Source organism: Plectropomus leopardus, chromosome 12, assembly GCF_026936395.1.
Source record: "Plectropomus leopardus strain MGB_pleo_1.0 chromosome 12, ASM2693639v1, whole genome shotgun sequence".
Classification (NCBI taxonomy): domain Eukaryota; kingdom Metazoa; phylum Chordata; class Actinopteri; order Perciformes; family Serranidae; genus Plectropomus; species Plectropomus leopardus.
The window spans coordinates 30,481,020-30,494,556 of record NC_142187.1 but is presented as its reverse complement, the minus strand read 5'-3'; the positions used below and the strand labels follow the sequence as shown (position 1 = coordinate 30,494,556).

The 13,537-nt window shown below is 38.9% G+C and overlaps 1 protein-coding gene across 1 annotated transcript in view; it reads left to right on the top strand.

Annotated features, from left to right (window-relative positions):
* The first annotated feature begins 306 nt into the window (after positions 1 to 306).
* LOC121951374 (rho GTPase-activating protein 29-like) overlaps positions 307 to 13,537 on the top strand; it is a 45,193-nt gene continuing 31,962 nt past the window's right edge. The window contains exons 1-2 of the mRNA XM_042497674.2: positions 307 to 498; positions 1,669 to 2,047. Of these exons, the coding sequence (XP_042353608.2) occupies positions 1,759 to 2,047 (289 nt within the window). The 5' untranslated portion in view covers positions 307 to 498; positions 1,669 to 1,758. The remainder of the gene's footprint in view (positions 499 to 1,668; positions 2,048 to 13,537) is intronic.

Here is a 13,537-nt window from a genome sequence, read left to right as displayed (position 1 = left end):
TTTTCAGCCCATTCAAATACAATTGGACAATCCATTTTTAGTTGACATGGTATGTTAATGTGACAACATGTTTGCAGGCGTGACAGAAGTTTACCATTGCAAAGATATTTTTTTAAGTGTCCTTTAAATATATATCATATAATAATTAAAAATGCATCACTCTAACTCGGCAAGTTAATGTAAAAATAATCAATTTCAATTAGTCTGCCAAACGTCCGTCAGTACCTGAAGGCATCACAGCTCTACTCTGTTGAGGGCATTTGGCCAATCAGGACGCGTCTGTACCGTCACGTGACAAACCGACTAGTAAATTACGATTGACTTGAGAGTTGCTGATTGTAGCTCTACTTTCCGATGTACAGTGACTCAAAGCGGACAACTTTTGGCTGTTGTTGGAGTACATTTTTCTAACGGGAGTGCTTATGGGTTTCCACAGCCTCCAGTAATTAAAGTTTTGTTCGGATATCGTGGCCATTATGTCTGTAAACTGCAGAGCAGGTGAGTTTAAGAAGCGTTTTTTTTTTGGCTTGTGCCAGCAAAGCAGTTTATGACCCCGGTCGACACAGCATCACTTTTTCATTGTAAACTGTCCGGAAAAAGAAATGTAGAGGTCGCGCTGTTGTTGCTCAAGTTTTAAGACATTTTCTATCATTTTGTTCTCTTACGTTAAATATGTTAGCTTTCATTGGTATTTTCATTTTGTGGAAATGTGCGGCAGTGCGTTTTATGTGTTTACAGATAACGTTATTTTTACAAACTATCTAGCTAAAGTTAACAGCAATTTGAAGCTAACTTAAAAATACCTCCGTTGTGACAAAAAGGAAAAGTTTTACAGACATATAGTGACACACACACACACACACACACACACACACACAAAACATTAAATATGTTAGGCTTGCTGTAATCTCTAAACTTAGAGTAACACAATATAGGTCATGTAAAAGAGCCGATTTAAGACACTTGGGTAGCTGTGATAATTGTGAAGCGTTATCTAAGTGGTTACTTGGCTGCATATATCTTATTCCCATCTATGTGTATATCGTGTTATACACTGCAGTATCATTCACATATTTTATATTTCTAACTTTACGTACTAGCTATATGTGTTGTATTGTAGCATAAGGAAAATTGTTTTATATTTTTTACACACTTTACGCACTCAGCACATTATACATGTTTATTATTTTAAATACTTTACATACTAGGGTTAAAATTGGTTTTACTATTACTGTATTTCTATTTACTGTCATTTTTTATTTTTATTTTTTACCCTCTTCTACTTATATGATTTCCTATGATTAGCATTAAAGTGACTGTTATGAACCACATGCATTTAGTGTATAAAGATTCTGTATTATTTTACATTTATATTATGTAATTGATATTATTGTAATATTTTTATTCTTTTAAGCACTTTTTTTCTCTTCCGTCTGACCCTTGATCTGCCCGAGAGTGTGAAATTCCTCTATGTGGGATTAATAAAGTCTTATCTTATCTTATCTTATCTTATCTTATCTTATCTTATCTTATCTTATCTTATCTTATCTTATCTTATCTTATCTATCAGGTACTTCACAATACAGTTGTACAGGATATTACAGAGGTGTGTCCACACAGACACACAATCAAACACATCATCCTCACCCTTTTCTCTCTGTCTTTCAGCCATCCAGGGACCAGGGCAGCGTGTTAAGTTCAGGGGCTAGCTGGCCTGCTGTACCCCTGTAGAGGGTCGCAGTTGGAGTGGCTGCTGGGATGCTTCGAAAGAGCAGCAGCAGCAGTGGTGGCGGTGGTGGGACTAACAAGCACACCCAGGGTCTGCCTCGCCATCTTCCCAAGTCCCACACAGGATCTCTGTCTGCTGGAACCACCAAGACCTGGGACATAGGCCGCAAGAACTCCAATCCTCTGAGCAGCATGGGGTTAACTTCCAACCCGATGGGGGCTCCAGGAGTGGATCCGGAGTACGTGATGCATCTGGTGAATGATGTGCGGGGGTTTGCGGATGTGTTGCTGCATCTCAAGGAGGCTTTCCAGTGTAAAGGTGAGTTCAGAGGGAGCTGAAGTTGTGTTTGTGCAGGAGCTGGGGGAAGTGGAAGACCATGAAAATACTTAGCTGGAAAAAGAAAATCCACCTTTAGATATTTGTCACCCATAATCAGTGTTGCTTGATGCTTGATGTACATCACTGTCCACTCACCCATTTTTACTTAAAGGCATAGTTTGGATTTTTTGAGGTGAGGTTGTTTGGAGTACTTGTCCACAGTCACTGTATTACAGACAGGAGATGTCAGTCCTTCAGTTTCGAGAAGCAGGCGGGATTCTGACAGAGAAGCTAAGCAACATGTATTAGCCACCTGAAAAAAGTCACACCCAAAACAGTCTGTAATAATTTAAGTGTATATGATATTGAGAGTACTTTCATGGCTTTACCTTGCCGTCACACTGCCCGTTCAGACAGGTAAGCCTTTTCTCCAGTTGCGCTCTTGTCAAAGACACCAAACTCCATTGACAAAAACAGTAATTTTAACACACTGAACACGGGTGTTGCTGGCCTATTGCTGCCTTCAGCAATTAGTTTGTGTTATTGTGTGATTTATGTGAATCTGAATTAACGCTTTTAAGTGCACAATAACACAAACAAACTAACTAATCGTGGAATTTGTAGACCTGCAACTCCTTTGTTCAGTAATGTTAAATCACTGTTTTTGTCAGTGGAGTCTGGCTTTCAAGAGAGCGATATAATGGCTTCATTTCACTGTCAGAAATCACTGTCTGACATTAAGGTAAAGCAGTGAAAATGCCTTCAATATAGCATACACCTGATCTGTTACAAGTGTTTTTTACTTTTTATGTGGCTTAAATACACCACATTTCAAAAAAACCTGAACTATTCCTTTAAGTTGGCGTTTCTTACATATCTTAGATGTATTTTAAACAAACACAAGATATTGTAGTGAATGTGTTCATGGCCGAGAGAGCAAATTCATATCATGATAAGAAAAAGAAAGTTTTTCCTCTTGAGAAAGTCCTTTAGAGGAATCTGTGGGGAACACACTCCACTATAATGGATTTCTCTTTGTGTAATTGTTTGTCTACAAAGGAGCCAACGCTGCTATAGATAGCTTTAGCTTTCTGCCAGCAAATGCCGTTGTAGATACTCGGAGAATGTATTGACAAGGTGTCATGTTGTCTTTGTTTGGCCAGTTGTCCTCAGGAATTGCAGTTGTTTAACACACCAACAGCTTTTAAAACAAGTGTTATAGTGAGCATTTTTTTTGACAAACACTACCCCTGTTCTGCTTTCATGCTTTCTGTGATAACACCCACAAAATATAGCTGCACTCACAAAGGATTAAACATCCAGGAAAGCTCTGTGATGTTACAGATAGATATATAAAGTTACCAGATAGCCAGAACCACCTGTGGAGTGTAACCTCAGTGTGAAAAACAGCCTCACCGCTAACATGCTGGAGCACTTGCAGTGTTTGCATCTTAACAACTATACAAACCCAAGCACACACAGCAGACACCAGAGCAGATAGGTTACTTACTTTCTATCTGTTTTTCTCACTTGGTTTGGATGGCTTTGCTCTTGTTTGCAGACACACACAAACACTCCACCCACACAAGTGCTCGTTTAGTGTTTAACAAGGCTTCACGGTAGCATATACACTGATAGTAACTTACTGTATGTTATATATTACTTTTCTTTACCAGTTAATCTATTTATTTTTTTTTGATAATTTACTTAAAAGGGGCATCATGAACTCCTCGTTTTGTCCAGCTGAAAACATAAAGATTTTTAATTTGCTAATCATTTGAGCATGTTGGTTATGCAATGTTATCTGTTTATTTATTGTACATTAGCGATATAGCATATCATTACGAGCAGCCTTTTGTTTTTACAGTTTCTGTCTGTATCATGTTGTTTTTTTCACCGACAGAGGAATTTCCCTCTGTGGAATCAGTAACCTGAGACTTCCACTATTATAACTACCAGAAAAAAAAAGACACACAGGCCTACCTACACACACATTCACACACGCTGGGGTCCATCTGCAGGTCTGCTAGTGGGAGTGAGCTGTTTAGCCATTCCTCTGGCTGGAGGAGTGAGGCCTCTGTGAGTAAGCCTTGGCTTGCGTCGTGCTGAGTGTTGCTCTGAGCCATCACAGAAACATTTGGGCTATTTGCCTCCCTGTTAACAACAGCTCTTATTGAGCAGGTGGGGATGAAATCATACCATATGACCCTGTAATATCATTCAGCTATTTGTAATTTGGATTAGGGTTTTTTTTTGTTGTTGTTCCTTCTCAGAGATGCTGATACAAGCAGCTTGTCGTAACAGCTCATTCAAGATACTGCAACTAAAATGTGTTTTTTTTTGTCCAGTCAAAAGTAAACATTGAGTCATTGGCATCACTAATTGTTAAAAAGAAGACTGGTTGAAGATGGTCACAGTTTAAATCTGAGTCGACTGTCACACACGCGCTATGATTTGAGACTGCCACTAACAGGAAATCAAAACTGAAACATCAGACATGTAAAAGCTATAACAGGGACACAAGACATCATCTCTGAACCGAAATGCGACTGAAGAGACTGACAGTTCTGAGCTGTTGAGCGTGGTTTCAGTAGCCCCGTAAACTGTATATCCTTAGTATTGTTAGTCATCATGCTGGCTCATGTTTGCTGCTCCTGGAGCAATTCTGGCAGCCGTCTAAAGTCAGACCATGAGATTATCATCTTTTGAATGTTTTTTTTCTTCAGCACAGAGGTTCTTATGACCAGGCTCATATGACCTTAATGACAGATCTTAATAGAGTGCCCCAGGGGTGACTTTTCTCTGTGGGCCAACGTGGAAGTTAGCGCCGCCCTGATCCCCTCGTCAAAAAACCTGTGGGATTTTTCCACTTGATTTTGGATTATTGCAAAAATAAGCTCTTAGCTTTGTTCAGCAAGATAATCTTAACAAATGAGCACCACTTTTATGATTTTTGAAGCCTGAATGCAATGGCTAGAAGTAAAAAGCCAACATTAGATTATAAACAAACTACACCACGGTCGCATGACTTAACATCCTGCCTCAGCAAAGCTGTAAAGCCGTGTTCGGCGTGATGACATTCTGTAGTCTTGTTTGCAACCGCCTTTTTAAAGACACATAAGAGCTTCAAAATTCCCGACTGCAGTATTTACTGATGTATTTTACATCCTAGAACAAAACATGAAAGTCTCTTAATCTTGTGTTAACCACAGACCTTATTTCAGGCATCTAACCAAAAACCCATTCAAAACAGCCCATTCACTTTGAGACGAGGGAACTGGAGGTGAAATGCTAACTCATTTCCAGGTTTTAGAGCTCAATCCTGGAGCTTTCTAAAGCCTTATAGAAAACACTCGTCATGCTTTTGTCACTGAGCATTTGCTGATGTTTAAGTAATAAACATTTTTTGTCTACGGCCCCTTATGTCACTCTACATATTGGTGATTTGAACATCTACATCTTGTCCACTGTGTGTTTGTTTCTACATCCATAATTAGATTGGAATAATGACGTGTGTGTTTTGGTCTAAGGGGTTCAGGGAGTTTGCACAGTCTGAAAAAAGCAACAGCCAGCTCTCTGTTTCCACTGAAAACTGGCCGTGTCTCTGTTTTGGTAAAAGCACATTAGATCAGCAGGAATAATAGTGAATACAACTCACTTGCCCTGTATGTAAGGAGTTTAAAAATATTATTATTGTTTATTATGATACCACAGGATTGCGGTAAGATCCATAACAGTGCATGAGCCGTAATACCAACTTTTAAGGGATTTTTTAAATTATAAAGTAAAAAATCTGAATAAATCAAACCTGAACTAAGCACATATGAACAATGCTTCCTGTGTTCAATTAAATTCAATAAGAATTGTCAATAATTTATGGTGATAACAATTATTCGATTTGCTGTATGTTTACATTAATGCCCACTGGCACAGTTACACCTCCTATAAGTATAATTAACAGAGGTGTAAACTGTATTTCTTGAAAAGAAATATTGCTAAACTGCACTAAGGCAGTGTTACACTGCTATGTCTCTGCCCATTGTGTCATTGTGGTGTGATTAATGACGTGTAAGCTTTTTGCTGGAAGGATTTACTGTCTAACTGCACCAGGTCTGCATGAAGTTGCAGAGAGCTGCAGGAACAAAGTAGTGAGGAAACTGGGGAAGAGGTTAGCGAGGCACATGCCAGCTCTCATGTTATTCTTCTCATATTTGGGAAGGTCCGTCACTGGAGTACTGTGTGAAACTGACACAATGCTTTTTTTTTTGCTGAAAGGCGTGCGCTCCGTTGATCTGGCAGGTTTTTATTCCCATCACTGTGTGTCTCATACAGGGAGAGTTTAGATTGGAAGATGCTTATTTTTCCTCTCAGGACACCCACCAGTTTTTAGCTGGAGGCTCTTGCACGCAGCGTGTTTGGTTGACAGAAACCCACAGGGGAACTCCATCAGTGACCGTACGCTTGAGTTGACGAGACCCACCACGCTCACATCCACAACTTCACACTTAAGAGATTCCCCAGGGTCAGATTTGGGGTGTAGATTTACACTTTCTCTCATAACTCGGCCTTCAGTCACAGCGCTCGCAAGAATTGTTGCCCAACAATAGTCAAGCTGTCAAAGAATTTAACCCAAGGAAAGAATGTGAGGCTGAATGAGTTTTGACTGAGCAGGTGACCCCTGTCCCCGTCTCCGTGCTGTCCCAGGATGATCTTTGTCCACTCACACGTTCCAACACACACCGCTGATCAGTGAACCTTAACCTCTCACCATTTTGCATCATACTTTATATTTTATTTGACTGTTTAACCATAACAATTCAATTCAATTGACCAAAAATGATAAATAACAAATTGTTGATATATAATTTTGTCAACAAATCAGCCTGGCTTAAATCAGCATAATTGTCTTGAAAGGAAAGGGGAGATGGTAGAGAAAAATTGCTAAGATTTGGCTATGAGTATGGACTTTAAATGCATAGAGCATAATGCATTGACTGTATTTGCAATAATTGCATGAGGCATAGTATACCTTACTTTTAGATTCAGGGTTTTTATTTAACTTATTATTCGAATTTTACTTTTTTTATTCTGATTTTATTTTTGATTTACGTGAAGGGAGACTAGCATTTTAAGAATTTCATTGTGTGGTGTAAACCGCTGTGTTTTCACTGTCCATATGACAATAAACTTCATGAATCCTGAATCTTTTAATAGTTTTCCAGTTCCCCCAAATACCTAAAGTAAAAAAATGAAGGAAAACACAATCATAAAATGGTGCATCAAACCACTATGTAAACTTTTGCGTCATTAGTATGTAGTTATTGTTAACAGTAAAGTCAAACTTTTTCATATGCTGAAATAACTCAAGCAAACATAGTGTGTCTTAAATTCCCCTGATGTCAACATTACACACATTTATTAGTAATAGTACAAGATGAGTAATTGTGCAGCATTTCAGGGCCAGTGTAATACAACAGAAATGCAATAAAATGTCAAGATATTCCTCATTCTGAAATTTTCATTTGAATCTGCATTGCTTTGCAGAAGTCTGCTTTGTTAATGGTTTTAATCAGGATGAAAAAGAAGTCCTCCACACACAGCCGAGCCGCTGTCCCCCTCCCATCCCCCCTCTCTCCTGCATACTCTGCATTCCTTTAGAACAAATGTTCACTTGTAGCTATAGTGCCTTCAATAGACTAATGGTAGGTGTGAGGCAGATTGACTCTGAAAGCTCTCCCTAAAAATAATTCAGCTCAGATTTGTGGTCATAAATACAACTCACCAGAGGCAGTAAAATTGTCTTTAATTTAATATTTCCAGGTTGGGAAAAGTGGAAATTTGATACCAATTTCTTTGGAATCCAAGGGAGATATCTCAGGGGAGCTATAGCAGTCCTTGTAACCTGCCAGTGTATTTCTATAAGTATATATGTCAGCTATGAAGAGACATTTTACAAAATGCTGCTGTTCAATCAATCAGTCAGACTTTATTTGTACAGCACTTTTTATACAAACAAAACAGCATCACAAAGTGCTTCATAAAAGCACACAAGCACATGGATAAAAAAACAAGACTATGTGATTAAGTAAAGCACTAAACTAATAGTACTCATTAAAACCAGGAGCTGAGGAAATGCTAGTATAAGTAAGAAAATGCCAGAAGCAGGATAAAACCTATAGATAAAAATATATTTTAAAAAATAAATAAATAAAAGACACCAAACAGTAGATAAAAGGCAAATTAAAGGATATTTGCACAAAGCACAATGATAGATAAAAATAGGTTAAAATAATAAAAGGATATACCGTCTAGTAAAACAGTAAACCAGACTAAAATATATATTAAAAAATGGTCAATAAACAAATAGGTGAAGTTCAGTTAAAAGCCAGACTAAAAAGGTAGGTTTTGAGTTTTTGCTGCTGTTGAACAAGCCCTGTTTCTTAATCATTATACATCTTGTTTTGCTTTTATTTCTTTTCATTTCACGCAGGAACAGAAACAAGTGTGCATTTCACTCAGAAATGCCCCCTTTTCTACAAATGTGCTGAAACAAAACAAAATGTGGTTTGTTCTTTTTATCAAGCCAAACAAGTTCAGGAATGTGTTGAGAAATGTGTGGTGGAAGTTATGGATAGTGTACAGGCCAACAGCGCTGAACAGGATGAGGTTTTAACTTTGTACGTCTTTTTGGTACAAAAACAGATAGCCAGCCCGACGCTGTCTGAAATACGTTTTCCTTGAATGTTTCTTTGCTTGTTTTTAGCCTCTCGGCCTCAGGTGGAAAAGAAAAACAGAAGCGCTTTCACACCAGCTCTTTACAGTTCCACTTCAGGGTAGAACAAACAACTAGGCATAGTTGCAGAGCATGAGGTAGGAAGCTTATTTACCACGGATAAACATGTTCTGCATACAGTGGAGTGCTGTGTGAGAGGAAGAGGCATTTAATGTCTTAAAATGAGAAGGAACATGTCTAGCTGACTCACAAGTCCTTGTTTCACTATGACAACTGAGGCTTTTTAGACTATTGGTGTCATCATGACACTCTGATAAGATCTGGCTGTTCTCCAGTTAAACTGCATTGTTCTGTGTTTCACTGTGCGAGTCTGTGTCTGTGTTGTTGTTGTCAGAAGGGCAGGCTTCTTTATTTAGAGCAGTATGAGATAAAAGGTTCAAGTGTTTGGTTGTATCTTACAGGGACTTCTTTACCTCTCTGCTGATTGTATACAGTTGGTTATTCATGGACTTGTTTTTTTTTCTGCTCCATAAATTGAATTGCAGTTAAATGATAACTGGGTCAATAGAAAATGATAAAAACCTTTTCCCTTGAGTGGGCCTATCAGAGTAAATGCTGGCATATACCTTCCACCCTTTTGTTGAAGAATGAGGCCAGTTTTCAAAATTTAACCAATTCAAATCCTGTTTACTGGCCATAAATGTCTAAACTACTGTTTAAAAAACACATCCCTTCTCCGTGGTTACTGCAGATCCTTAAAAAGGCTTCAAAGGCATTTAATCCATTAAATAGAAATAAGGTCTTAATTTGTATTAAATTGTCTTAATTCAATCTTTCAAAGTCTGAGAATAATCAGAAATGGGAAGAATGATTTTATGAATGTTTTTTTTTTACTGAGGTTGCATCGTAAAATCTCAAAAATAATGGGTAACATCTTTTCTTTGTTAAATAATTTATTAAATTCCTTCTCTTAAAATCATCACGATGGGAATACAAGAAGTAGAATCTCACGTGCAGATTGAGAAAAAAAAATGACCAGAAAGCAGGCCAGAAATGCCAGATTCCCACTCATGTCGGTAAAACAAATAAATACCTTTACCATAATAAAATATGTTCATTGTCTTCCATGTGCTCCGCTGTAAAAAGGGTTATTTTTTCAAACATTTGACATATATAATCTAGTCTAGTCTTCGTTGGACAAAAAATATGTTTTTGTTAAAATAAGCATTTGGGCAACATAAAATTGTCCATGTTCAATTTTGGTTTTTAGAAAATTGGTCTTAAACTTAATTTTAAGTGGCATTAAAAAAAGTCTTAAAGTCTTAAATCTGACATCCCTTAAACTGTAGGAACCCTGTTTCTAACACAAGTGCCCCTGTGCCAGCTGAAGTGGCCCCTTGCGGGTGGTGCGTTCAACTGAGAGAAAAGCCAAATTCTAGCACATAATAGTTTAACGGCCTGCTGCTCTTAGGAGGAAGAAAGAAGAGATTTGTTGGGCAGTAACTTTCCCCTGTGATGCTGAGGGATGTTTTTGTGCAAGCTTGTGGTTGGGGTGTGTTTCCTGGGGTGGGATTTATGGTTATGGGCTCTGGATGTTTGTGTAGGAGATTGGTCATGGCCAGGGGTGGATTGGCCACTGGAGGTTCTGCTAGCAGGGGGACGTCACTGCTGGCTGTTGGGCAGACCTGTTGAAATGTACAACTGTGGATGAGGTTTGAGCACATTGGGGGTGGAGTCAGAATTGTTTTTTTTGTAGAATAAAGAAAAATGCGAATGTTATGCTCGCATAGCTCCGAACTGAGAGATACAACAAAAACAGTTGTGCCTGTCCCAACAAATTCTTAGATGCTTCGTTTCACATGTGTGACAGAATGAGTAATTGCTATTGCTCAATACACTAGTCCCCAGTGCACGTTCCCATGTTGTAAAAAGTGACGTCATTCAGTCAAGTAGATAGGGATTCACTCAGAAAACTTTGGATACTTGTGGAATAAAACTAGCTAACAACACAAAACATTATTTTTTCAGGTGGCATCACAATAATACAATGAACTGAAACAATGTACCTCTGTTGAGGTTCCCACCATGCTGATCTTACACTGAAAGATGGAGCTAGAAACACTGTCCAGTCCATTGATTTGTCAAGAGAAAATCTATAAGGTTCTGTAGGACTCAATGCATCAACCTGTTTTTGTTTTTTGAAATTGCAACATTGACACTCAACACTCCAGCCTTTACTTTTTTTCTTAAAATGTTGGTATGCAACACTGCTCTGTGCTTCTAAGGGTACTAAAACAAAACTGTTAGGTGGAACGTGGTATTAATGGTCTAAAATTTTAAGCAGTGGTTAATGTGTACCTGTTGTACTTGCTTTTATTTCGGCTTTGTCTCACCTTCTTGTGTACCTCTTACCCTGTGATAGACTATGTTGATTCAAGAATGCATTGTTGTCACGCACCTGCTGTAAAGTCCCCCAAACATGTAATGAAGTGTCAGAGAATTAGCCTGCTTGTGAAGCCCGGACCTCACAGAGTGTTGTTCACTAAGAGGCTGAGAGCAGGTAGCTGTTTATGGAGTGCCTGCTGTTTACTGTCTGTGTGATGTCTGGGGCCCGCTCCGTCTCCAAACAAGGCATGGGAAAGACAGAGAGGCACCCGGCAATGCTGCGTTTGTTTGGATAGAGGGGGGGATTAGCATTTGGAGATGGTTTCTTGACCAAACAATTCCACCTGTTGCAGATCAGGTTGCAGGCACCTCAACAATGCAAACTGACTGAGTCTGTTACAGTAGTAGGGTTTCCTTTACAGATTTGCCCAAAACTTAAGCAGTATTTTTGAAATGTTGATAAAACAATTGTGAGATGACTACATTTCCACTGAATGATGTTATGCAACTTCTCCTCTTGCCATGACATGCTAAGAAGCATGGCGATGGATGTACAAAACATTGGCAGGTTTATTTTTATTGCAGCCATTGCACTAGCTGTCGCTATTTCCAATCGAAGACGACATAGGCGTGTTATGTGAGCGATAATGGAAAGGTAAGCCCCTTATACGTGAAAGCTGCCATGTATAAGGGATTTCTGGGAGGTGATGATCTGCTCGACTTTTGAAAAGTTATGCGATGCAGTAACACCTCTTGTAGCACCTGCTGCATCATGCCCGAGGGAGCTAGTTCCCACCGCCAAGTGCATAGCCATAGCATCATGTGACCTATGAAAGCGAAAAAAGAATTTCCATTGAAGTTTTGCAAAATATGGCTTTTTTGAATCGCCTGAAAAACCACCTCATGTGAACATAAAAACTTCTTGCGATAAATCCGTGTTTTAAAATTTGATGCTTTTTATATTCGTAATTTTAATTTGCACAATTCGAGTGTTAATGGAAACCAGCCTAGTGAGTGTTCAATGTTGTCTAACCTTGTGGTTTGTGATTGTGGATAAAATTTAGTCTAGGTGTCTCTGTGAGATGGACAAAAAATGTCCACTTGCCTTTGTAGGGGAGCATTTGGGGTGATGACTGAGTCACCACAGACAGAAATGCGTCACCATCCTGGAATGAGTTTGAGTGATACACATCTAAAAGAAAACCTGAAAATCCTCTGCTGCGAGTGTAAATCTGTCACACTCTTTCCAGAAAAGAGGAGGAGGGATGCTGATGGAGAAATGTGGCCTCCTTGGTCTTTCAGTAAAGCCCTGCGGCTGTTTCCCAAGCAGCGCTGTGTCACCAGAGCTGCCGAGGCTTGTTTCATGTCGAGCAAATCGCATGTCCAGACAGGCCAGTTGATTGCCTGTTGTTATCAGTGGGGGGAGTAGAGGCTGGAACCTCTGTCGGGCCACCTGAAGATTTGGGTTAGATTGGTCGTGCACCAGACTCACAATGAGCTTTGTTAGAAACAATGGGACTCCCACACACAACAGTATAAGGGGAGACATTAATTTACATTGAGACACTGAGTTGCTGTATTGTGTTAAAGTTGCGTCACCACTTAAACCTGCTTAAAAGTGATACTCAAACACAATATGTGTTATGAGTATTTAGGAATAATTTACTGTTTGCAGTTCACTCAGCGTGTAGATAAACAGCAGAGATGTGGATTATACTGGATGAGTGGTTTGAGGAGTTTCTGTTGATATTTACATCCCTTCTTTTCCTGTGGAAACTGGTCACAAATGGAATCCATTGTAACCAATATGACTTGAAGCTGCAAGTGTTTTACAGTCACCTTTAAAATCTACAGGGGCTAAATGATGATCGATTTTGGGTTAGGGATGCCACGATCAGATCAGACAGATCGGTATTTGGCACAATCAAGCAGGACAGATTGAATATAAATTATACAAAATGCCACAGAAATGTGAGGAGTTCACATATAGACACAACTCAACAAAAGCAATGTAATATTAAATATGTAATATGCAGCATAAATGTTAATTAAAACACAGGGTTGCTTTACATGTTAATTATTGACACCACACTTAACCTGGTAGCAGTAGCATAAAGCTGGGAGGATTATTACTGCCTTGCTTCTACATAATTAATAAAAAGTTGCCAAGTCTTAAACTTAAATAAATAAATCATAAATAAAGGCTGACCTTTTCTAGTGTAAGGTGCTACAGAACATCTCTTTCAACGCATTTTTTAATTGATCGAGATCAATTATTTTGGGCACGCACCCTGCCCGATCCTTTGTCTACGTCTGCCGTCACACAGGTATCATAAACAAAGAGCATGATTTGCGGCAGATATTCAGTCTTA